This window comes from Ursus maritimus, unplaced genomic scaffold (genome assembly GCF_017311325.1).
Source record: "Ursus maritimus isolate PB19 unplaced genomic scaffold, ASM1731132v1 scaffold_29, whole genome shotgun sequence".
In the NCBI taxonomy this organism is placed as follows: Eukaryota; Metazoa; Chordata; class Mammalia; order Carnivora; family Ursidae; genus Ursus; species Ursus maritimus.
This window is the reverse complement of record NW_024425452.1, coordinates 34,452,776-34,478,941: the sequence shown is the minus strand read 5'-3', so window position 1 is coordinate 34,478,941 and position 26,166 is coordinate 34,452,776. Positions and strand designations below refer to the sequence as shown.

Sequence of the window (26,166 nt, the reverse complement as noted above, 5' to 3'; positions counted from 1 at the left end):
AGGCAGATGCTTAACCGCTGTGCCACCCAGGCGCCCCTAGGGAAAAACTTCTAACTGTGTCTAGTAGTACTTACTCTGAAGGGAGAAAGGCTGTCTCTGTGGAGGCAAACCTGGAGTTGTGTATGCCTCCTGGAAGTTCTCATTTAAGATGGTCATGAAGGTTTAGTGACGTAGACCGGTAGGAAGCTGCTAGTTTGTTATGAAGCAAAAATAGAACAGTGAATACAGCAAAAGCACATTGTCCTTTTATCCTTCAGCTGTCAAGGCAATGAATTGCCCAAGCATAGGGGCCATTACCAAAACCTCCACGTACAGAAGAGTAGCCAGGAGCTACACATAGGGCTCCCTCAAAAGTATTAGCATTTATGGACCCATTTGTCGGTATAGAGGCATTAGCATTATTCAGCCAAGACTCAAATACCATGTTACCGCATGCTGGAAGTTTTCCTAGGTATATGGGTATGACAGCCAGCTTACAAATTGTCCAACTTACATTGGCTGTTCTACCGTGTGTTTTCATATGTATTCAAGAGAGCTCATTTCTCCCACCTAGAGTTGGGTTGAATTGAGGCAGGGAACAAGTATGTGTGGATTTAATATTCTAACTTCGTAAAACAGACCTGGGCAACAGTTTAGGCATGCAGTGGCAATTGACTTCCAGCAAAATTACTTGTAGGGTGGTCTGAGGGATCACTGTTGCTCTGGACAGATTGAGGTTTCTGGTGACAAATCCCACAATCAGAGAGGTTCCCCCCTTTTGCAGCAGTTGGGAAATGCAGGTAAGAGCATTATCTGTCCATGGAAGAGAGAAAAAATGAGCCTGGTCCAGTTATTTTGGGAAAGTGGTCTTTATCAGATGTCTGCTTTAATTTCTGGAAACCACTTTCAGGTCACCAGGTGGTGTGCAGGTCCAGCCTGCGTTTAGTGCTTTCTTTAGATGTGACGTGTGAATCCAGGAGTTTGTTTCTTGAAATTTGGTGGCACAAGAGTTGGTAAACGGTACCTGGTAGGGCCCTTCCAACAAGACTGAAGAGAGAACTTTTTGAGGTATCTTTTGCAGTAGACAAAATCTCTGGGTTGCAAGATGTGATGCTTACACCCTTTTTCTCCCGGGAGTGTGCCATGAAGATAGTTCTACTAAAGTATGGTTATTCTCAACAAAAGCAGTGGGTCCTTTACAATATCGGAGTAGATCTCCTTTTATCAGCTGTGGATCAGATGAGGCAGGAACCAGGTGCATCAGGCGCCCTGCGACTGTCTCAAAGGGCGTGAGAGTTAATGAGTTACAAAGGGGGTGGATCTCAGATTTAGAAGGACCCAATCGTGTGCTTGCTTCGGCAGTACATATATTAGCAGGACCCAACTGCAGTGCTTTTGGCCAGGTTACTTGGAGGGTCTCCACAAATTTTACCAATTGAGTCTTAATGGTGCTGTTCGTGCGACTCGCCCTGAGGACTGAAGATGGTAAGCACAGTGAGAGTGCTGGAGAACCGGCCAAACAGCGTAGACTTTACTGATGAACTTGACTGTTTCCTGATCACTGTGAAGCTTGAGAGGGCTTCCTCAGGTAGGAATAATCTTTGCTAAGAGGATTTTAGCTACAGAAAAGGCCATACCCTGTCTGCAAGGGAAAGCTTTAGATCAGTGAGAAAACAAACCATGACCAAAACATATTATATCCATGAGACAGCGGGAGCTGAGTGAAATCCACTTCCCAAACTTTGAATGGTCCATTTAAATGGTCCATTTAAAATACCAGGGGGTGGTGTGGATGGGTTTCCCGGATTGTATTTTGGACAGATGGGGCAAGCAAAGTAGGCACCTTTGTGGGCTTATTAATATTTCTGTACCAGAATTGATTCATAAAGGCTATCATCTTATCGGTAGAGCACTAGTTAATGCATGTGCAGTGGTTAGTAATGACGTTTTCAAGTCTCTGGCAGGACTGGATTGTTATTCGGCTCAAGCTAGAGTTCTTTTTATCAAACCAACAATTAGTAGATTTCCAATATTGTTTTTCCCTCTCTGGGGCCAATTGTTGGACGTCTCTTGTCAATTTTTCTAGATTATCATTTGAGGCAACATCCCTTTGGACCATGACAGAGGTTAGGTTTTTGGTTCCTTTGAGAGCAGCGTTTTTAGTGGAAACATCAACAAGGTAGTTTCCTTTGGCCTCCAGGGAGTCAAGTGTGGAATGCACAGAGGTTTTAATGATAGCCAGGGCAGTTGGCAAAAGTTTGACATCTAATAAATTTTGGATATAAGAGCCCTCTGTAATTTTATTCCCATAAGAAGTAAGGAAACCTTGCTGTTTCGATAACATCCCGAAGTCATGAGCTGCCCAAGGGCATACTGACTGTCAGTATAGGTCTTTGCAGTTTTACCCTTGGCAAAGCCACAAGCCAGAGCATGAGCATATAATTCAGCCTGTTGGGTCGAAGTAGCCAAAGGTGAAGGTGCTGCCTGCATGATTGCAAAAGGAGCTTGCAATAGCATGCACAAGACAGTACCGTTTTTGTCCTTTAAGTAAGACCCATCAGTAAACTATGACAGATCTGCATTGGTTAGAGTTATCTGTAAATTGTCATGGACAGTCAAAAGGTGATCTGTCGGCATCAAGCAGTGATGAGGGGTTTATCAGAGGGCTGAAAGAGAGGAGAATAGCAGGGTCAAGGTTATTGTAGTGAGGAAGAGTTACGTGAGGAGCAGCTAACAGGAGGATTTCATAGGCAGTAAGATGACTGGCCAACAGGTGTTGAGTGTGGCAGGAATTCAGAGGAGCTTTTACTGCATGGAGCACAAGGGTGGTTCAGGGGATCCCACGATTATTTCTTCAGTGGCCTCATCCAAAAGGGCAGTGGCAGGAATGGCTCTGAGACAAGGGGGCTATCCTCATGCCACAGGGTCCAGTTGTTGGCTGTAATATCCTGTGGGTCGATAACAATTTCCTGGTTTTGGGGTGAGTTCTCCAAGGGCGTTGCTTTCCTTCTCATATACAAAAAGGAAAAAGAGGAGCTGATAATTAGGATGTCCATGGGGAGGAAGCTTTATTAAGATTTTCTTTAAGGCCCCAAAGCCTGTATCATTCTGATCTTTCCAAATAATAGGGTCACGTTTGTTGTGTTTAAGTAAAACATATAGGGGTTGGGCGGTAAGAGAGAAGTTTGGAGTTCAATTTTTGACTGTGGTCCCCTACCCTAAGAAAACCTTGTAGTTGGCACTTAGTTTTATTTTTGGGGAAGTTCAGGATACGACAAAGCCTAACTGTATTTAAATGACCCCTGTTCTGGGGCGCCTGGGTGGCTCAGTCGGTTGAGCGACTCTTGATCTTGGCTCGGGTCTTGATCTTGGGGTTGTGGGTACAAGGCCTGCATTGGGCTCCATGCGAGGTGTCTAGGTGTGGGGCCTACTTAATACATAAATGTATGAATGAATGAACGAACGAACAAACCCCCATTCCAACATCAGGTACCTTAAATGTCGAACCTGAGTTTGAGCAAACTGCAGTTTTTCCTTGGAAACTTCATGTCCCTTTAAGGCTAAAAGTTTTAATAAAGCTACATGCTGTCCTCCTGTGAAGAGCCTTGGGAGAGAAGCAAGTCATCTACGTATTGTAACAAGCAAGGTAGGGCCTCCAGAAAACTTTGTATCATCTAAGTCAGCTTTTAAGGTTTGGAAGAAGTAAGGCTCTTGGTAAAACCCTGGGGTATTTCTTTCGAATGTATTTTCTTTCCCAAGTTAAGACAGAAAAATGTTGGCTATACTTATCAACTGTGATACTAAGGAACGCACCACAAAGATCAACTACAGTGAAAAACTTGCTTTCGGTGGGAATAGATTCTAGTAGCATATTGGAATTAGGAACAACAGTGTGTCAAAGGATAACGTTATTTATTGCTGGGAAGTCCTGGACAAACTTCCATCCTCAGCCACTGGGTTTCCTTACAGGTGAAATAGGGGTGTTATAAGGGCTAGTGCAGGTGATAAGGAGTCCCTGAGCCTTATCTTCTATTATGGGCTTGATGCCTTGAAGGGCTTCTTTCTTTATAGGTTATTGATTAATTCCAGGGAGGTACTTTGAGGGATCTGTTTGAATCTTAGTAGGAGGTGCTTTGTGTATTCTGCCAAAATCAGAGGAGGATTTTATCCATAAGGAGGACGGCTCCTGATCCAATAGGGACAAATGGTTAGTGTCCCTAGAGTTAGCTCCAGTGCTGTCAGAGACAGAGCAAGTAAACGATGTTGAAGGATCACTTGGTTGCTATTTTGGTTGTTTCTGTCGAATTCTAGAATTACTTCCCCCTTTTTGAAAAAAGAGATTCTGGCATGATATTTTTCTAAGAAATCTCTGCCCAATAAGTGAATTGGGTGAGAGAATTAAGGAAAAAGGGTGAATATCTCTTGAAGGGCCTAAACAAAAGGGATTAGAGATAGAGATAGGAGTGTCACTATTTGAGCGGTTTTGCTGCTCTAAAGAAGGGGCTGCTTTATGGTGCTGGGCTGTGCACGGAGAGTGTAGCTGCAGTGGCGATGAGGACGGATCGACATTCATTCCCCATCTGGAGGGTTGTTTCTGTGAACCAACTGGAAGAAAGAATTGGGACACGCCCCTGTAGTTCCTCAGAGCCCAGTCCCTGGGGATTAGGAAAACCTAGGAAGGATTGGTTAGAGGACTGAACGGCTTCTGGAGCACTTAAGTTTGCAACAGTCTTTCTTGCAATGTCCTGGTTTTCTGCGGTAACGGCAGAGATCAGGAGGGATGGGGTTTGTTTAGGGGGCCTCCATTTGTTGGAGATGAAAATTAAGGATTTTAGTGGTGTTCCTTTTAGCCAAATCATCTAGGATGTGGGCCAGCTGGTTCGCTAAATTAGCTAGATCTGGGCCCAACATAGTTTCCCATTCCATCCTGGTCCTTTTAGCTTAAAGGGAAAGACCCAGCTTAGCCGGTTAAGGAACATAGAATTAAAGGCTATCTGAGTGGATTTGACATCTAAAGGGATACCAGAGTTTTCCTTAAAAATAATCTGAAGTCGATTGTAGTAATCATAAACAGGCTCATCAGGTTTTTTTGTGTGCAAGCCTGAATGCTGTTCCAATCATCAGGCTTAGGAATAGCTTTTGTCCTTGTTCTGTGAAGACTTCTAGCGAGTGTTCAGCCTCCTGCCGAAAGTCAGAGATCTGGTTTACTGAATCTCTCTTTCAGGACTTTTCTATCAGACCAGTTTCATCCAGTGTTAGGCCTCACCAACAAGCGTGTGAACTAATTAATATAAATCTGAGAAACCTAGTCAGTAAGTTTGAATAACTATGTTAAATTCCTCGACAAATCTAGAAGGATCCTCCATAACCTTGGGAACATTTTTGACGGTAGCCCGAAGTTCAGCTTTAGTCCAGGGAACATAAGAAACTTGGAGTTCAACAGCTGGATCCTTAGAGGGCTTAACTTTAAAGGGACGGGTTCTGATAGGTTCTGAGGAAGAGAGAGCGGGGAGAGGTTCGGACAACAAGGGCCTTTCAGAGAGATGGTTAGACTGAGGAAGCGAGAGGGTGTGGAGGGCCTGGGGATGGCGCTGCGGGGAAGTAGGAAGGTGGCAGCAGAGGGGCGGCCTGAGCCCAAGCTGGCCCTGCGTGTCTGGAGACGCAGAATGGCCGGAAGCCAGAGAGGACCCGGAAGCCCTTTGACTTCTCTCAGTTGTTTAGTAGCCACAGTTAATTTAGAAATGGTACTTTGCAGAGAGGCAGTTTTGGAGTCCTGAATTTGTTTGGAAGTCCAGGTACCAATTAAAACGGGCATTCCATTCAATTTGCTTAATTTTAGAGGTATTGTCTTCTAATTTGAGAAAATTAAGTTTGAGGTTTTGAGAAAAGTCAGTTTGAGCAGTTCAGTGACCCCCATCATGGTCATTGAAATTCTAAATTTAGCTAAGTTGGTCTATTTTGTTAGCAGTGTGCATGAGGAGGGATCATAGTTTTTAAACATAAAGCCCACCAGGGTCCCAGGAGGAGGGCTGTCCTGAGAGAGTTTGAGGATTAGGATCCCATGAGTCAATACAGAAGTACAGAAAAACACACGCATACTCACCAGAAGGGACAAAGCCTTCATAAAAATAGAAAGAGTAAAACTTTTAAACAGATCCTGGATAAACCTAGAGAGCTCAAAAAGCAGAGAGCAGAGCTGGGATCCAGGAGAGACTCACCTTCAGACTCCAGGCTCAGGGAGAAAGCAGAGAACTCATTGGGCTCAGTGAGTACAGGCACCTGTTTGCTCACCGGCCTCAGAGTTCTTGGAGCCTTCTCTGGATCCCACTTCTGATCACCAAGTAATGTCAACCTCAAGAATAAAACAGCCAGTTATTTTACCCTTTATTTGGGAATGGCAAAAGAATTGCAGTTAGGACATGCAAGCTATGGCAAAACCCTAGGCAAGACCTGAGATCAAAGGAGAGGAACATTATTTTATAGAGAAAAGGAGGAATTTGGGAGGGGCTGCTTTGAATGAAAGTCTACTGGAGGAAAGCAAAAGTTCAGGGTGGTGAGGATTTCTCATTGGCAGAACTATTGCTGGGCATGAAGAAAAACCTTCCTTCCTCCTGTTGGGGTAGTAAAGTAGGCTTCTTTCTATTGGAAAATGCAAGCTATACTTCTTTGTTGGAGTCTGCAACTGATGACAAATTGATGGGGCATGAGAGCTCCCCCTTCCGACCTCCCAATTGTATTTTATTTTATTTATTTTTTATTTTTTTATTATTTTTTTAATGTTTTTTTGTTATATTATGTTAGTCACCATACAGTACATCCCTGGTTTCTGATGTAAAGTTCGATGATTCATCAGTTGCGTATAACACCCAGTGCACCATGCAACACGTGCCCTCCTTACTACCCATCACCAGTCTATCCCAATTGTATTTTAAATGAGGTTTCCTGTATTCAGTTTCACAAGTCCATCACCAAGCTCTGTCAGCCCTTCCTCCAGAATATATCTGTCCTCTTCCTAGGTCTTTCCCTGTTCACTGCTGCCATCTAGTCTAGGGCACCATCTTCTCTCCTGGGCTACTATAACAGTTACCACATACTCTCCCCCCATTCCTTCCCCACACTGCAGCCAATGTGATCTGTAACATAAATCAGATTGTTCCTCTTTGTAAAACACTCTATTGGCTTCCCATCACCAATGGAATAAAATCCAGACTCTTTCACATGGTTTCCAAAGCCCTGGATGGTTTTGCTCATGTCTTCCTCACTCAACTTTATACCTCTCTTCTCCCTTACCTACTTAGGCTGCAGCGGTCTCTTTTCTCCTCAGACATGCCAAGCTCCTTTCACATAAGGAGCTCAGCACGAGCTGTTCTCTCTGTCAATAGTTCTGTTCCCCTATTCTTCATCTGATTGTTAAAGATCTCATCTTAAATATCACTACCACAGAGAGGTTTTTTTCCTGCTTATCCAGTAAAAAAGTAACCAGCAAATGACTTCTTTGTGTACCTTATATTTAATTCTCTGTGTAGCACTTGGCGCCATCCATTATCTTACTTGTGTAGGTCTGTTTTCTGCCCCCATCGTAAGAGTGTAGGATTCATGACGTGACAGCTACATACTGCGATAGCTGCAGTACCTAATAGATGCTTAGTAAATACTTGCTGAATGAATAAACTAGAGGGTTGCACTATATCCTATGTATTTATATAAATAGAGAGGCCTTGTAGAGCATTCAGGAGAGTCACATTTTATACGATTATACTAACATTCTTGTTCATAAAGAGCGTTAGATGTATGATGTAGTAGAAAACCTCAGTTTCATTAACAGGAAAAAATAATGTCTACTTTGTAGGATTGTTGTAAGGATTTAAAAAAGCATCTGATGATTATCTGAATGTAATAGACACTCAGGATAAGAATCTCACTTCCCATTTGAAAATTGATTTTTTTATTTCAGATATGTACATTTTGAAAATTAAACTTCATAGGAAGTATTTTTACTGTAAAAGATAAAAAACAGTACAGGCCAGTTTTTTTTTTTTCTTTCTGCCCCTCATTTACCTCCCCTTCAACACCCTCCCTCCCTCCCACTCTTTCTCTCATAGTCAGCCTCAACTTGTAAAAGCCTTTATCTCATGCTAGAGATTTGGAAATGGCAGCATCTCGTTTTTTTAAATAATGAAAACCATGATTTTAGAGTCATGCTAACGTCTTTAGTCATTTTGCTAAATTATTGTTCAAATAGTTTGTTCAATGATATGGCTTACATATCTTTGTTTATAATTGGCGGGACCAGCTTTTTTTTTTTTTTTCCCTAAAAAAGTTGTACATTTAAAGCCTGGGTGGCTCAGTCGGTTAAGCATCCGAGTTTTGATCTCAGTTCAGGTCTTGATCTCCCGTTTGTGATTTCAAGCCCCATGTTGGGGGGAAGGAGGAAGGCCCAGCGTGGAGCCTACTTAAAAAAAAAAAAAGTGAAGGGTACAATTCAGTGGTTTTTAGTTTGTTCACAGCAATGCAACCATTACCACAACCACTGATAGAACATTTTTATCATCCTCAAAAGAAACCCTGTACCCATTAGCAATTACCCCATTCTCCAGCCTTCGGCACCACTAATCTACTTTCTGTCTCTGAATATATGCTTATTATAGACGTTTCATAGACATGAAATCATACAATATGCAGTCTTTTGTGGCTGGTTTCTTCCATTCAACATAGGTTGAAACAGGGTTCACCGTTTGGTAGTATCTATGAGTATTTCATTGCTTTTCGTAGTTGAGTAACATTCCATTGTATGGGTTTACTACATTTTGCTAATCCATGTATCAGTTGATGAACATTTGAGTTCTTTCCACTTTTTGGCATTATAAATAATGCTGCTGTGAAAAGTCATGTACAGGTTTTTGTGTGGATGTATGTTTTCATTTCTGCTGTGTGTGTACCTAGTAGTGGAAATGGTGCGTCATGTGGTAACTTTATGTTTAACCTTTCAAGGAATGGCCAGACTGTTTTCTAAAGTAGCTGTGCCATTTTACATTCCCACCGGCTGTGTATTAGTATATTAGGATTCCACTTTCTTCATATGCTCACCAGCACGTTATTCTCTGGGGACCAGCTTTTGTGTTTTGTTTTTAATGATAGGAATCTGGAAAGCAGTGTGGAAGATTATCAAAAGTGAGAATACCTACTATGTATTAGATAGTAGAGTGAGCACTCTGCATTTCATTTTCTGATCTTTGTGACAAGCTTGCAAGGTCAGTGGTACTATGACTTTTTTAACAGATGAATAAACTGAAAAGAGAGGATAATTTTCCATGAGCAACAACTAGTATATTTTGAAGTTAAAATTTGAATTCAGGTCCGTCTGGCCCCTAAAACCTATACTCCTTCCACACTCTTATCTGACCATGGGGCTTAAGAGGAATAGACTGAGTCTGAGGCAGACTGTCAGAATTTGGTGAACAATGAGATACAGGGAGGAGAAAGAAATGGAACATTTCAAGGTGATTACCAAGTTTAGAGACTGAGTGGAAATGATGGAACTAAAATTCAGATAAAGAATACTTTCCCTTCCTTCTTCCCTCTTCCTGCCTGCTTGTCAGGAAAGACAATGCATTCTTTTTGAACATTTTTAAATTGATATTATTTTAAGTCATTGAGATAGAGTTGTTTAGTTAGCAGGTGGAAATTTGTGCATTGTCATCTTGCCAGTTTAAAAGGGCATCCTGGTGACATTGTCCCAGTTGGGGGACTAGATACTATATTGGAAAGTGGACAGGTGTTCTCAGACCTCAGTTTGAATTCCAGGTCTGTAGCACTTACTGACAGTAGCATGTGGGGCAAGTTGCTTAACCTCTCTGAGCTTGTTTCCCCATTGACAAATCTTGATTGAATTGCTTAAAGATTGAGATAACCTGAAGATAGGTCCTGATATATAGCAGGCATGGAATAAATGTTGGTTTCTTCTCCAGAAGTGGGTAGAGTGAGGATAAAAAGGACGAAGACAGACTCCTGGGGAAGTCTAGTGTAAAGAAATGGGCAAAAGAACCAAGACCTATTAAACTAGATGGGTGGTAAAGGTCACAGAACTGAAGTATATCTTGGAGGAAATGATGCTGTGAAATCAAAGGTAGAGAGTTTCGGGAAGAGTCAGTCACGGGTATCAAATTCCATGATGTGATCAGGGAAGATGACTGGCAGTGATCCTTTATTTGTGGCATTTAGGAGGCTTTGGGAACCTGGAGGAGAGTTGTTTGGGATGGGAACCAGATTTTAAAGGATTGAGCAGGAAACTCAAGAAATTGGTATGTAAAAGAAAAGCAATGGGTAGAATAAAGAGGAGGTAGGAATAAGGATCTTGTTTGTTTTGTTTTGCTTTGCTTTTTTAAGAAAAAGTGGAGTAGACCCAAATGTTCATTATTCCATTCCACAGTTGTGCTAGGGCCTGAGGTTACAGAGATGGTCAGGTTTATAACCTGAGGGAAGGAGGGTTGGTAGAAGGAGGGGAGAGTGCAGATGTGGACATGACATGGGATGACCAAGGATGTAAGAACCTAGAAAGGTGGGAGGTGACTGACCCGTCTGCAGGTTCTTCTTGGTGTAGAGGAAAGAATTTCTTTTCTGAGAAAGGAAGACAGCCTTTACAGGTGGAGTGAGGGAAAGGAGGGTGGTTTTTGACTGAAGGTCTTTATTTTCTCAGTGAAGAGAGGCCAGGTGACTGACTGAGAGTGGTGGCAGTGATGGTGGGTCAATTAGGGTTAGTATAAGGGATTTAGGATTGTACTGAAATTTGGACCTGAAGAGTAGAAAAGGACAAATAAAAGTTTATTAAAGTTTATTAATCATTGTGACAAAATGCTAATTTTTCTGGTAAGCACCTGAAACTCAGTTCGTCTGATCTTAGAATTGTGTGCTCTTTGAGAGTGATGCTAGGTAACTTTGCTCAATCATTATTTATTCTTAGACCCTAGAGAATGTCTAGAAGAGGTCAAATACTTCTTTTTTTCCCCTTCTTGATCCAGTTTCTTGATAAGTCTTTTTTATTTCTTTGTCGTTATCGTTGATGTTTTCTCTCTGGTTAATTTACTTATTTAACTCTGGATATGAAATTGATGTTCAGAGATATATACTTGATTTTTAAGTTATTTTGGCCACATATGTTTAAAAATACAAATTTATACATTGTCCTGAGAGTGTTTATGCACGCAATAGCTGAACTGTGGAAGAACTGTAAGAAACCTTTTTAGTGATGAATCTGGGATTCTCGAATTTTAATTCAATAGCTTTTATCTGATTTAGCTTTCAGATGATTCTTTTGAGAATTCAAACAAAACACCTAGACAACCTAAAAGAGAAGTGAAAAAGAAAGATGCAGTGCCGTGGTGGTTAACTGAAGATGATTTTGAAGATGGTGGTAAATATTGCTGATTTTTTTATTACAAATTATTTGACCACAAGGGGTCAGTCAAGACTTTTAATTCTGGGATTTTGTTATTGGACTATACATTATATAAAGAAATTAATACTAGTAGCATGACTTTTTGAAGCTTGAATTTTCATATTCACTTTATAATATCTTTATTATGTAATTAAGAATCTATGATGTTTCTGCATTATCAGGTTATATTGCATTGGGATAATTTTATATTTACTCAAATTAAGGTGATGAATAATACACGTATATTTTTATATTGTCATGTATAATGATAAATTGATTTAAGAGGATTTAATAAAATATTCTGGCAATGTATTAATGTCATTACATTGGGAAGATTTTAACAAATCTTTAGATTTTTGGTATCACAGTCTGTTAATAACAGTAGTAAAAAAAGTAATTTATTGCCTTCATGGTAAAGAACTCACTAATCATCCTACCTGACATATGTGTATACCTTTCCCAACACTATTCTTAGTCACATCTTTACAAGTGGAAAACTACTGTCTGGAGTATTTGCTTTGGTATACCTGCTGTCTATGATACTGCCATATCCATAAGGAACCCCGAGCTACTTCTCTTAACCCATGTTTGTACTATTTATGGATCATTAAGCAGCATTCTATAAACTTAGAGGATTTTTATATCCCTGGGGGGATATTTGCTTTAGTCTTTCCTATGAAATTAAGCCCAAATTCCTTAATGTGACAGCTAACGCTCTGCATCATCTGAGTAGGACCCTCCTTTCTAGCTTCCTGTGCCCCAGCCATACTCAGTTATTCCTTATCTCCTGGAAACATCATTGACTCTGTGCCTCTGTGTATTAGCTCATGCTTTCTCACCACTAGACCGCCTTTTCTCATCCTTCTTCCCTAATTCTTCGAGCTCCCTTTTCAGCATAATTATTTTCTCCTTTGTTTTGATTTCAAAACACCATGATAGCACTTACACGTTATGCTGATAGTCATTACCTGTAGGCTGCTCCTGAGGTTGTGGGCTTTGTGAGGGCTGGAAACACTTCATTTGTTTGTATCCCCTGACCACAACAGTGAATAAATAATAAATGTATTTAACAAATGAATGTTAGAGTAAATTTGATAGTCATTTCTCTGTTCTTAAAACTATAAGGAATTGCCTTATTGAAAAATTCAGTGCATTTTTCATAAATCCCCCAACCACATAACAATGCTAAAGTTTGCATGCAAAGAATTCTTTTTTAGAATCTTTCCCCTGTTGGTGCTTGAAAAGAATATTACATGATGAAATACTATTGGAATTGTTCACAAAGATTTGAGACTTAATTAGCATTAAGGTCTTTCTAGAAAGTAATGAATCAGGGGCGCCTGGGTGGTGCAGTCGTTAAGCGTCTGCCTTCGGCTCAGGGCGTGATCCCGGCGTTCTGGGATGAGCCCCACATCGGACTTCTCCACTAGGAGCCTGCTTCTTCCTCTCCCACTCCCCCTGCTGTGTTCCCTCTCTCGCTGGCTGTCTCTCTCTCTGTCAAATAAATAAATAAAATCTTTAAAAAAAAAAAAAAGAAAGAAAGAAAGTAATGAATCAGAGATAGAATGTGCTAAGTTAAGCAGAGAAAGATAATTATCATATGGTTTCTCTCATCTATGGAACATAAAACAAGAAGATAGGTAGGAGAAGAAAGGGTTAAAGAAAGGGGGGTAATCAGAAGGGGGAATGAAGCATGAGAGACTATGGACCCTGAGAAACAAACTGAGGGCCTCAGAGGGGAGGGGGTGGGGGAATGGGATAGGCTGGTGATGGGTAGTAAGGAGGGCACGTATTGCATGGTGCACTGGGTGTTATACGCAACTAATGAATCATCAAACTTTACATCAGAAACCAGGGATGTACTGTATGGTGACTAACATAATATAATAAAAAATATTATAATAAAATAAATAAAATCTGCTATTGTAAAAAAAAAAAAAAAAAAAAAAAGAATGTGCATACTTATCCCAAAGGAAAAGACTAGGTCCTGGACCAACGCTTCAATGTAACCTGACTAAAGGTGTTAATTTTTAAGACAGAATTTATCAATCAGGATGGATTTGATTAGTAAAAGATTCAAAGAAGAATATGAAGAAGAAAACTTTGACAATATCCATTTAAACCGAGAAGAGGGTTTCTCCACCCAAGGACATAACCTGGTCCCTGGTTCAATCTCAAACATTTCTGAGTTCATGTTATGTTGTGCGTACTGGCCACTAGTATACAGACAAGATAGGATCCCTGCCATCAAGAGTGTAGAAGCTTCTGAGGGGGAAGTAAACATCCTCTTGAAGAGAGGAATGCATTACCAATTTTAGACATCATTAAACATCAACATTGAGCCTTCAGCTTTATAATTTTCTCTTTCAGTTGTCGTAAGGATAAAATGTTCTGCCTAAAGGATGAAACAATCTAATCCTGGTTATACTCTTCATTATGAATAACTAAATTGGATATTGGTTTTAGTCATTAATCTCTTGTAAGCTCAGTTAGTGTGGGTCACATCCCTCAGTCCAGCTTCCAAGCCAAGGTGAGACCCCCATAGGTGCCACAACAGCACCCCAACTGTGGCACGCACTTTCTCGTTTGAAGTGTCAACAGATAGCATCTCTTGATTTTCTGCAACCGTGGAAGTTACTATTTGATCTATAAAGCCATTATTCACACAAAGCCATAAAAAATAGATTCTGAATTCTTTCTGAGAGGACAGTAATTAGGAAACTGAAGTCAGAACTTGTAACTTCTTTTTTTTTTCTTTTTTTATTTAAACTCAATTAGCCAACGTGTATTAATTACATCATTAGTTTTTGGTGTAGTGTTCAGTGATTCATTAGTTGCGTATAACACCCAGTGCTCATCACAACACGTGCCCTCCTTAATGCCCATCACCCAGTTACCCCATCCCCCCACCCCCCTCCCTTTCCACAAACCTCAATTTGTTTCCTGGAGTGAAGAGTCTCTCATGGTTTGGCTCCCTCTCTGATTTCTTCCCAGTTTTCCCTCCCTTCCCCTATGATCCTCTGCGCTATTTGTTATATTCCGCATATGAGTGAAACCATATGATGATTGCCTTTCTCTGATTGACTTATTTCACTTAGCATAATGCCCTTCAGTTCAGAATTTGTGACTTCTTAATAAGACTTCCTTCTAAGCAAAAGTGATATTCTTCTAATCTTAATGCATATCACATAATGTAAGTATTTAACTTTTCCATTTTTCACTTTTTTATAGCAAATGATGCTATTATGATAAAGAAATTTTGAATATTGCATAGCTTTTTCAGTGTTTTCTAGTGTTTTTGGAATAAAAAGAAAAACGCTGCCCCCGGCTCTGAGTACTGGCCTGGTCTGACCACCGACTCCTGCTCTGGGCTCATTTCCACCTGGACTCACCCTCACTCTTTACATGCACCCTCACTGGCCTTCGTGCACCCTTCAATGTGGCCTGCCCCTCCCGTTGCTGACCCTCGTACCTTGTCTCCGTCCTTCCTGGAGTCGTCTCCCTCTTCTAGTTCGCCTACTTATTTCCCATTCTTCCTTCACTTGAGGCAGAAGATACTCTTAAAGTGGCATGGTATACTGTATTAAATAATTGTGCTTCAAAGTAATTTTTAAAATTTTGTCTCATGGAAACTTTTGTGATTATTTAATAAGATACAATACAAATAAATCATATTATAATTTTTCTTTTGTGCGTTTTATGTCTGATGGATTTTTATTTAATAGACCAGATTTATTTTATAGCTACTGTCCACAAAATTAGCGTAACAGAAAAAAAAGTTAGTATAACAGTATTACTGGTTAATACATAGGGTCAAAACAGTCTTCTGAACATAAGTATCCAGTTATGTCTTAAATCCCATCCCTAGGGCTGCTTGGAACAACTGTAAGCTATCTGAAAGCAAAGAAGCCTTCTCAGCCTATTATGGAAATAGAAGAGGAGTCTGCTGAAAGGATTCAGTTTCTTCAGAGCAGTGGAACCTCTGTCTTAAGTATTGACAGCTTAGAAACAAATGGTAAGAAATGTGAAGGATATGAGTTGACAGGTTAATTACTATCTTTAACTAAATTAAATACTATAATTAAAATTTTTACAAACACTAACTTATAGCTTGGAGCCTCCTTTACTGAAGCATGTAGACATAATACCTTCCTAGAAGGTTTAGAATTCGGTCTTGAGGGAAGCCTTGTAACCTTACACACTGGTTATGAATACAAGTCTATATATATGTGGTGGGTGAGAGATTACGTAAAGTATGTTTTAAACTTTTAAAATTTTACTAATTATATCAGTAAATGCATCATTCAAATTAATTTTACCAAAATGCATATTAATAAAATATATTTGTCCTTTTCATTTAGAGGTAGTAGTTTCTGAACTCAATCATAGTGTTCTTGGATTGGGATTGGACACATTAGAAGAACAAGAAGAAAAAGAGCAATTTTTTGCCAGGCTTGAGGAAGGCCTAACATCTTCTATTGATTATTCAAGATTAAATAAGGAACTGGATTCTAATGACTCCACACAACTTAAAGCTTTACATAGGTAATGTAAGCCTAATATCAACTAATCATTAAATGATTTCTATGTTTTTCTATATTTTTGGAAGGCTGTTATGTGCATGGACTTCAATAGGTAAATATCATAACAAACAAAAGTTAAATTTTATTTTATCTCTTTTCTCTGTTCATTATTTTGACCATCGTTTCTCTTATATATGAAAGGAATATGTTAATTTGTGTTTAAGAGCCCGCTCTGCGTCCAGGTATCTGAAATGTCATGCCTGCAGTGCTATTGGGACTAATGGCCCACTGCAAAAAGACCTTATTATGAAAGTAACTTCTTAAGTGATTTTCCACAGATGAAGTAAATAAGAGATTTCAAGTAGCTGTTATAAACTCAGAGGAAAAAAGAACAGGGAAAAAAAAAGGGTGAACCAGGGAGTAAAGACAGGTTTTGTCTCTGTCCCCTCTTCGTATATGGTTGACCTGATGATTATCAGGAAACCTCATTTCCTGAAAATCCTACTAGTTGACTGTGCGGTCTTCTGTAAGTACAGTTAGACCTTTGACCTTTTAAAATTATAAATGGAAGCGAGATTACAACTTCAAGATTTTAAGAACACCAAGCTATAATTAAATTAAGGGTAAGGAGAATTATAACCTTTCTTTATTAGAGTACCTGGTTTCCTTAGGATGCTTAGTTTCTTACAGACCATGGATAAAACAGTACAGTGACTTTCATGAATTGTGTAGGGTTTGAGATTTTTACCCTGCTTGTAAGCTAACAAGTTACCCTGCCAGTTTCATGGATGCTGACAATAGTCACAAGATTCCAGGGTCAGGGGCACCTGAGTGGCTCAGTTGTTAAGCGTCTGCCTTCGGCTCAGGGTGTGATCCCAGCATTCTGGGATCGAGCCCCACATCAGGCTCCCTGGGAGCCTGCTTCTTCCTCTCCCACTCCCCCTGCTTGTGTTCCCTCTCTCACTGGCTGTCTCTCTCTCTGTCAAATAAATAAATAAAATCTTTAAGAAAAAAAAAGATTCCTGGGTCAGAAACAAATGACTTTATTTCTCACTATAAAAGCCATATCTGAGTCTCATGTTTATTTGCCTCAGTTCCCCCATGCTCCACAAAGCTTGCGGCGAAAACACGGAGGGTCCATGATGGCCATCGCATGGGCAGTGGGTTGCTTTATAGGAGAGGATCACTGAGCTTGGGGAATCCATTGCTTTTATAGTAAGAGGAAACGAGCCTGCTTCTTTGCTGGGAGGAGATACTTCCTCATCCCTCAGGGTTGCTCTCTGCAAACACAATCCTGGGAAATAACCTGGGAAAGAGGGCTTTGTGCCTTGCGTTCTTGGCGTACCCCACAAGAACATACAGGGACACTCCGGGCCCATGGTGATCGCCTTTCCTAATAGTAACAACACAGATTAAGTATACACAGGTTTGTTTGCTACAACGTTTGGCCCCTTTGTAATATTTCTTAACTTTGTAAATTTCTTAACAGTGTTCTTAACGACTGATATTTCTGCCTTAGGACAGGCTAGTCAGAGTGCTAAATAACATTGTGTATGCGGTATTGTTTGCTGCTATTATTATTAAAGTTTTATAGCTTCTTGGATTTGCTGATAATCTCACTAAAGACGGTTGATGGACTGAAAAAAGTAGGGCGGATTCCTTGGTTTGATAGAAAGCGGTACATGAGCTAACCCAATATAATTAAAATTTGCTCAAGCTCCTTTGTCACTTTTCTGAGTTTTTATTGGTTTAAGGTTCCTAGTCAGCTTCTATTTCATGATTAAATTGCTTATTAATAGGTAAATGCCGAACCTGACATTTTTTTCTGGCCTCCATGTAGACTTCACTGGTTCTCATAGCTTGTGGTCAGTATCTAATTTTTAGTGTAGAAAGGATATCTGGACCCCGAGACATGTAAATGCACACACTTATGTATAAAATTGTATATATTGGTGTATAAATTTAAGAAATATGGCATTTTTTTCCTCTTTGTATTAATTGGATAGCTACGGTTAGTCTTAGGCTTTGAGGATCCTTTATTTTCAAAACATTTTCGTTATAACTCTGAAATTTTTAGGTTTTGTTAGAATAAGAGTACTTGAGAAGAAAAATACAATGCTAGGATTTTTTAAAAATATACTTGAAAGATTACATGAAAGTGTATTATTAACATTAAATACTAAATTAAGTAAATTTTTTTCAGTTATCAAGCTAATGTAGAACTAAATGAAGATAAACATGAGAATGAATCGAAACATGAAGAACTGGCAGGTAATTTCGCTGGTTTAAAAATGTACAATATTTGAAAAGATAATATAACTGTTGGTAGGAGAAAAGAATAAAAGGAAAATCGTATCTTGAAAAGAGCTTTGATCAGGTTGAGTGAACTGCCTATGTTACAATCTGAGCTACTAAGAAGTGATTGAAAGTGCGCTGCTGCCTCATTTGTTGGGAGTGAGCAAAGGACCATTTAGGAAGACAGAAAAAGAACTAGGGGAATCTGTGGAGCCAGGACCAATGTCTCTAAGGCATAGCTTAGGAGGTGTTTCTTTTTCTACCTTTGATTTTTCTTTTTTTATAATAATTTTTTATTATGTTATGTTAGTCACCATACAGTACATCCTTAGTTTTTGATGTAAAGTTCCATGATTCATTATTTGCGTGTAACACCCAGTGCACCATGCAGTATGTGCCCTCCTTACTACCCATCTTTGATATTTAACATGTCTTGTTTTTATATTTAAAATGATTTTCTCATAGTTAGCATATAGCTGGATTTTGCTTTTTTGTCCAATCTGACAATCTCTGACTTAAATGTTTCTACGCTTTATAAAAATATATTCATTGGTATGGTTATTTACTCTTTCACCATTTATTTGTTGTGTTGGTTTTGTCCTGTAGTCTGTTGGATCATGTATTTATAACATTCCATTTTATCCCTTCTTTTGGCTTGTTAGTTATGCCCCTTTGTTTTATTTTTTTTCTTAGTTTCTCTATGATTCATAATATGCATCTTCATCTTATTTAATATAGTCTACTTTCAAATAACATTATATCACTTTATATGAGTCTTAAAAACAGTAAACTCCCCTCAACGTTTTTTACTATTTTTGTCATACATTTTTCCTCTATGTATCTTAAAACCCTGTGATGTATTAATAGTAGTATTATAATTACTATTGTTTTTAGAAGTCTATTTAAAAAATTTTTTAAGAAGATAAAAAATTTATATTCATGTAAAAACATTTATCCACATATTTATCATTCCCAGTCTTTTGTGTTCTTTTACATAGATTTGAGGGTTTTTTAACTTATTTAAAATGAAATCTAAAAAAATTAATTTTTAAATTAAAGTATAACTGATATATAACATTATGTTATTTTCAGGTGTACAACATAATGATTTGATACACTGTGAAATGATCACGAGTCTAGTTAACATCTATCACCAGTACCCAAAAAACCATTTTTTCCTTGAGATAAGAACTTTTAAGATCTGTCTTAGTGACTTTCATATACAATTGACCCTTGCACAATATGTGAGTTAGGGATGCTGAGCCCCTGCACAAAAATTTATCCTACTTGGAGCTGATTGAGCTTCATCGATCTGTGGATTTATAGTTTCCATCAAAATGAAAAAAATTTTTGTCACTAATTCTTCAAATATTATTTCTGTCATCCCCTGCCCTCTGATCCTAATTACAATTGTGTTAGATGGCTAAATTTTGTCCCGTAGGCCACTAAGACTCTTTCATTTTTTAAAGCTTTTTTCTTCTCCGTGCGCTTCAGTGTTTACTGCTGTGTCTTCAAGTTTACTGATTTTTTTCTTCTTGCCTTTGATCTTCTGTTAATTCATTGAGTCTTTTTTTTCTTTCAATCCAGAAGTTCCTTTTGCATATTTTTTAAAATCTCTTTGGTATCTTTTCTCATGTTTTGTTTTGTTTTGTTTTCCCCAAGTCCTTAACATTAGCATATTCTCCTGATCCCAGTGTTTGTGCATTTCTGGGTGTCCTATTGAATGCTGCTTCTCCTTGTAAATCTAGTGTGTTTTTTTTTTATTGGGTGCTGGATATTGTAGATTTTTATATTGTTGAGTGTCTGGATTTTGTTATTTTCTTTTTTTTTTTTTTAAAGATTTTATTTATTTATTCGACAGAGAGAGAGACAGCCAGCGAGAGAGGGAACACAAGCAGGGGGAGTGGGAGAGGAAGAAGCAGGCTCATAGCAGAGGAGCCTGATGTGGGGCTCGATCCCAGAACGCCGGGATCACGCCCTGAGCCGAAGGCAGACGCTTAACCGCTGTGCCACCCAGGCGCCCCAGGATTTTGTTATTTTCTTATAAAGAGTATTGAGCTTTGTTCTGGCAGATAATTGACGTTGGTAGCTTGATCCTTCCTAGGCTTTTCTTATGCTTTGTTAGGGGAACTCTCGAGTAGCCTTTCATAGTACAGTTTGACACTCGTACTAAGGCACAGCCTTTCTGAGGTTTCTACTGAATGACCCTACTAAACAATGAGGATTTTTTCCACTCAAGCTGGTTAGAGCTCCAGAGTCTCCCTTCCTTGTGTGAAGTCTGTGAATTTTCTAGCCTATAGCTTTCCAGTTGCTCAAACTATACAAATAAGACTTAGTATTCAGCAAGGACTCAGGGAGACCCCCGTGCAGATCTTTAGAGCTCTGTTTCTACATAGGTGATTCCTCCCTTACTGCCCTGCAACTTCTAATCGGCTCAGGCTTTCTGAACTCTTATCTCTCACCTTAACACAGTGAGACTGTCCTGATCTCCCCCTCCCTGCTTAACATTCCTGAATTTATCTACCTTCAAGCAACTGTAGGGCTCACCTCACTAGTTTATCTTTTCTTAGGAATCACAGTTTTGTGTTGCCAGTTGTCTAATGCTGTAAATAGTTGTTTCATATATTTTGTCCAGTTTACTCATTGTTTACAAAGTTCTTGAAGTCCAGCATAGTAGAGGAGAAAGTCCTATAGGTTGCATCATACTTAAATTAAATTTGCAGCTGAATTTTCCAACAAAGAATGAAAAATGTCTCCAAAATCTATCATTCAGATCTTTCATATTGACTTTTTTTTACTTTACTTGAATTTTAAAAACTTCTGTTTATGCAAAAAACATTTTCAAAGTTATAAAGATAGGGAATATAAGAGAAATAGTACCTTGAGGGGCGCCTGGGTGGCACAGCGGGGAGCCTGCTTCTTCCTCTCCCACTCCCCCTGCTTGTGTTCCCTCTCTCGCTGGCTGTCTCTCTGTCGAATAAATAAATAAAATCTTTAAAAAAAAAAAAAAAAGAGAAATAGTACCTTGAATGTATAACATCTTCTTCCCAAAAAGGTTGGTTTTATTCTTTCATTTTTATTTAAACTTAATTTGCCTTGAAGTTTCTGAAATCTGTTTTACTTCCATTTATTTCTCATCTGTGTCTTTGCTGTCTGTATCTACCAATGACTTTTCCTTCTTATTTAAAATCTAGTTTATTCATGACAAATACCTGGAGAAGGGATTGGTTATTTGTATCTTATGGTATTTGCCTCTAGACTATTCAGTTACAAAATGCAGTTAACAAAATGTAATATCGAAAAATGCACATTAGCACTTTTTCCCTTCAGAAATAATATTTGGTCTTATTAACTTATGATTCAGATTGAATGCAACACTAGCTATAATAATACTAACAAAAGTAATTATTACTACTAAACAAAATACCTAACACTTATAAATACGGCATATTATATACAAGCCACTGTTCTAAACACTTTAATTTTTAATCTTCTCAGCAGTCCTTTGAGGTAAGTACTATTATCATCCCCACTTTATAGGTGGGAAAAATGAGGCAAAGAGGGTTTGTGACTTGCCAGTGATTCTGTGCTGAAAGTAGTAGAACCAGGAATTAAATCCAAGCCCTCTGGCTCCTAGTCATGCTCTTCAGCACTATGCTATACTATCTAAACTGTTTCTTACACTGCCTCTTTGTAGTCACACAAATACTGCTTCCCCTTCCATTGATTTCAGGTATTTCTCAAATCCCGGGTAGTTGTCTAAGTGCATTGTCATAGCCTCACATATTTCCTCTCTCCTTGTTCATCATCTATATTTAAATAAGTCTGATCTTTGAGGTTACTTAAAATTCAGTGATTCCCACCTGGAACATTAGGATTTTATTCATGTTATCAGTTCTAGCACCTAGAAGTATGTCTAATACAAAATAATTTCTTGGTGACTGTTTTGTGAATCTAATTATGTCTACTAATATTAGAAAATGATAGCTGTTTTGCAAATTTAATTAGGTCTGCTGATATTTAGAAAATCCCAGACTGTCCTTTCTCATATGGAAGAGAAACAAAGGTGAGCTTCTTAGCCTCAGAATTTAGATACTGATGTAGCTAACCAACTAAGCTAGTTTACTTACCTAAGGTACAATACCCACCTTGTCTTCCTTATGAACTAAAATGGAGATGTTTCTGTAGATAGAGGTCACTGGAAACATCTCTGTTTAACTTATAAGCCCTCTCAAATTCATTCCCAGACTTCCATTATTAATTGCACTCAGGTGACCCCCTCCATTCTAAGAAAAGACAGCCATTCCAGAGCAGACTATCTGGTACCTTGTACAGTCTTTCATCAGGCCATCCTGTTTCTGAATGTGATCTAATTTTCAAAATACAATTAAGATTATATTTATTTATGAAATCATGGCTTCCACTCTGAAAAGGTCACAGATATCAGTCAATCCTTTGATTTAAGGGCTATAAACAACACATTAAAAATTGGCTTAGAGAGCCTGGCCAGATAGTCCCTACCCCACTTTCCCCATAAGTAGTGTTATGGCATCACATTAACATGGACACACCTTTCCCTTCTGTTGTAAATTCATTGAGATATAATTTGGGACTTTAGCTGAGAAGTGCCCAGGATTGGGAAATAGTAGAGATCATATACAGCCAGTATTTACCTGAGGGAAGGATTAGAGATAGAGCTTTCATAAGTACTATTTCAGGCTTACATTAGAGATACCTACAGAGACCAAAAAAAAATCAACTTAAAAAAAAATAAGCAAATCCAACCTTTTGTTTAAGAATGTCAAGGTTTCACAGAAGTGCTGCCTTTTATAAGTAAGCTATTTGAGACCTTGTCTTTAAAAAATAAGCATTAAACTTTGTTTTAAAGATAAAAATATTTTTGGACAGCTTCAGAAATGTTTAGTTAGTTAATAATATAAAAGATTAAAAGTATAAAATCTTACCTGTATAACTATTTAAAAGTATAAGACAGTGAAATAAACCTAAGTCTTGTGAATTGAGTCTCATTAAATCTTCACACACACAAAAAAAAATCTTGGCAAAATAAAAAAAAGTATGTCCTCTAAAGATAGCTTTATGTTAATATTTCAATAAATTATTCTTGTGCAGACTCCTTCCTTTGGAAATCAACAGTCTTTTTCTGGAGTATGACTTTTTTAATAGTGTGATCCTTGTATTTTTAAAAATTATTTTCTTCAGGAAATTACAGTGATGATTTTGAAGGTGAGGAGGATATCGATGCACCTTTGACTAAAGCTCAAGAAGAGACTAATACTGAAGAAAATCCCAAATCTGAAAAACTACATGTACCCAAACAGGTATACATCAATTATATATTTGACAGTTTTGAAACTTCTGTCATCACCCTAGCTGACTGTCACTATATGAAGAGCTCAAAATATGGAGTTCTTCATTGTCTTGCTCATTGTTGTGAAGTTATAGGTCTCTTAACACTCAGACATTTTCTTAATTCAGGATGTCAGTTTAATGTAAATCTTAATGAAATATGGCAATTGATTTTCTAAAGGATCTTTTTGGCAAGTAACTTCTTTAAGCTTTAGAAATTAAATTTTAATTGAAATTTCAAATCTAATTTTTAAACAGGTACATTAAGCTTCAGTTTCTTTGGTAGATCTTGTCCTTGTGAAGTAAAAGAAATACCCCTCCTCAGTATTTATGCTAACAATGTTATTACTGTGTGAAACTTACTTGGCTAAGATCATGAATTAAATTATTCCATTCATATTCAATTGTTGCTGTACTCCAATTCTCTTTTTTCTCAGTTCTTACAAAGACTGGCTAAGCATATAACTACATATTGCCTGCCATATAGAACTTACCCTTGAAGCTACCTAATAGTAGGATAATTACCATTTGTTATGTTGGTTTTAATCTGTACAAGTGAGGTCTCTTTTGGGACTGCATGTTAGGACTACATGTTTTAAACGTGTATGAAACCATACGTGTCTAAATAGAAGTAAGAAGTACTATCCAGGTGTTAATAAATGCTTATTTTTTAATATACCTGGTGCTTTGTCACTGGGTGTCTCTACATCGCTCAGTTTGGAGGGGAAAATAAGAAAACCTTTAGAAATACATGAGGATTAATGTGATGTTGGTTATCCTTAGAAGCTTAATGGGATTTATACTTGGAAAATGGCAGTTTAAATGTTTTATGAAAAATAGGTCAGTAGAAGATACAGTAGTTTGATACATTAAGAAAATATAGCCTGCGTAAAAATGTGACTGTGTGAATGTACACATCACCTATCCAAGTGGAGAACATAGGTGACACTAATTATAAAACTTACTCTAAGGGAACTTACAATTTTTTTTAGGGAACTTATAATTTTGACAAATTTCAACTATCTTGCTGTTTGGTGGCCTGCCTCTTTCAAAATTTTGTTTCTCAAAATGTAGGTGAAACAGAGCACAAGTTATATTTGATCATTAATCTTGAACAATCAAAGAAAAATGATTGATGTTTCAATAGCAAGAATCTTATGTAAAGTATCCATGTTATCTTGGGGTTCAAAAAATAGAATTTCTGAGCAAGGTGGATGAGCAAATGGCATCTAGATACTTTAAACAAAGCCTTTGAAGGCCTAAATGGATTGGTAATTGCTACAGTTCTGAAGAAGCTTCTAGAAGTTCTCTCACAGCTATGTTCTCCAGTCTTACAGAATCATTAGTGAATGAGAGTGATGAAAGAAACCTAGAAAGCACATTTCTTGACTTTCATAATGGAGTAAAACACTGGTTTTCGGATTTTGCTATTATTTGCATTTGTGAGCATTTTACATAATTTTGGTTTCAAATCATATTATTTTCTTTTAATTTAGGAAGAAGAGAAAACTGGCATGCTGGCTAATGGTAAATATTAGATGACAAAAGATTGGTCTGTTCAAATTGTATCTAAATAATTCTGAGTAAGTTACTGTCTTCCTTTGTTTTTAAATATCTCTAATGAATTAAAATCCACAGATTTTTCTTAGTAATATGTACCTTATGCCTATCTTGAATAATTCCTGTCATATGTAAGAATATTTCCTTTTTAAAAGACTAGGACCAGATGGCATTATGGTAAATTCTACCAAACGTTCAAAGATGAATTCATACCAGTCCTTCTTAAAATCTTCCAAAAAACAGAAGAGGGAGTTCTTCAAACGCATTCTGTGAAGCCAGCATTAACCCTGATACCAAACCAGACAAAGACACCTCAAGAAAAGAAAGCCACAGGAAAGCAAGGAATCCCATTTATAATAACATGAAAAAGAATGAAATACTTAGGAATAAATTAAAGAAATGAAAGAGATGTACACTTAAAACTATAAAATATTTAAAGAAATTGAAGAACACACAAATAAATGAAAGATATTCTGTGCTGATTGATTGGAAGAATTAATGTTAATTCTTAAGTCTGTACTACCTAAAGTGATCTGCAGATTCATTGCAATCCATATCAAATTCAAAAGGTATTTTTCACAGAAGTAGAGAAAACAATCCTAAAATTCACGTGGAACCACAAAAGACCCAAAATAGCCAAAGCAATCTTGAAAAAAAAGAGCAAAGCTGGAGACATCACATTTCCTGATTTCAAATATAAAGCTACAATAATCAAAATAGTATGGTATTGGCATTTTTAAAAGACTCACAGATCAATGGAGAGTCCAGAAATAAACCTATGCATATGTGGCCAATTAGTGATTGATAGTGGCACAAAGAACGCACAGTGAGGAAAGGAATATTTTCTTGTTTGGAAATAAATCTTGTTTGGAAAACTGGATAGCCACATGCAAAAGATGGAACTGGACCTGTATCTAACCCCATACACAAAATTGAACTCAAAATGGATTAAACACTTGTACATAAGACTGAAACTGTAAAACTCGTAGGAGAAAACATGGGGTAAGC

General features: G+C 38.0%; 1 protein-coding gene across 1 annotated transcript in view; it reads left to right on the top strand.

Moving 5' to 3' along the window:
• The window catches only part of CEP162 (centrosomal protein 162), a 100,809-nt gene that overhangs the window by 2,449 nt on the left and 72,194 nt on the right, over positions 1–26,166 (top strand). The window contains exons 3-8 of the mRNA XM_040643710.1: positions 11,275–11,389; positions 15,282–15,428; positions 15,775–15,958; positions 18,140–18,207; positions 23,452–23,570; positions 25,095–25,125. Coding sequence (XP_040499644.1) covers positions 11,275–11,389; positions 15,282–15,428; positions 15,775–15,958; positions 18,140–18,207; positions 23,452–23,570; positions 25,095–25,125 — 664 coding nt within the window. The remainder of the gene's footprint in view (positions 1–11,274; positions 11,390–15,281; positions 15,429–15,774; positions 15,959–18,139; positions 18,208–23,451; positions 23,571–25,094; positions 25,126–26,166) is intronic.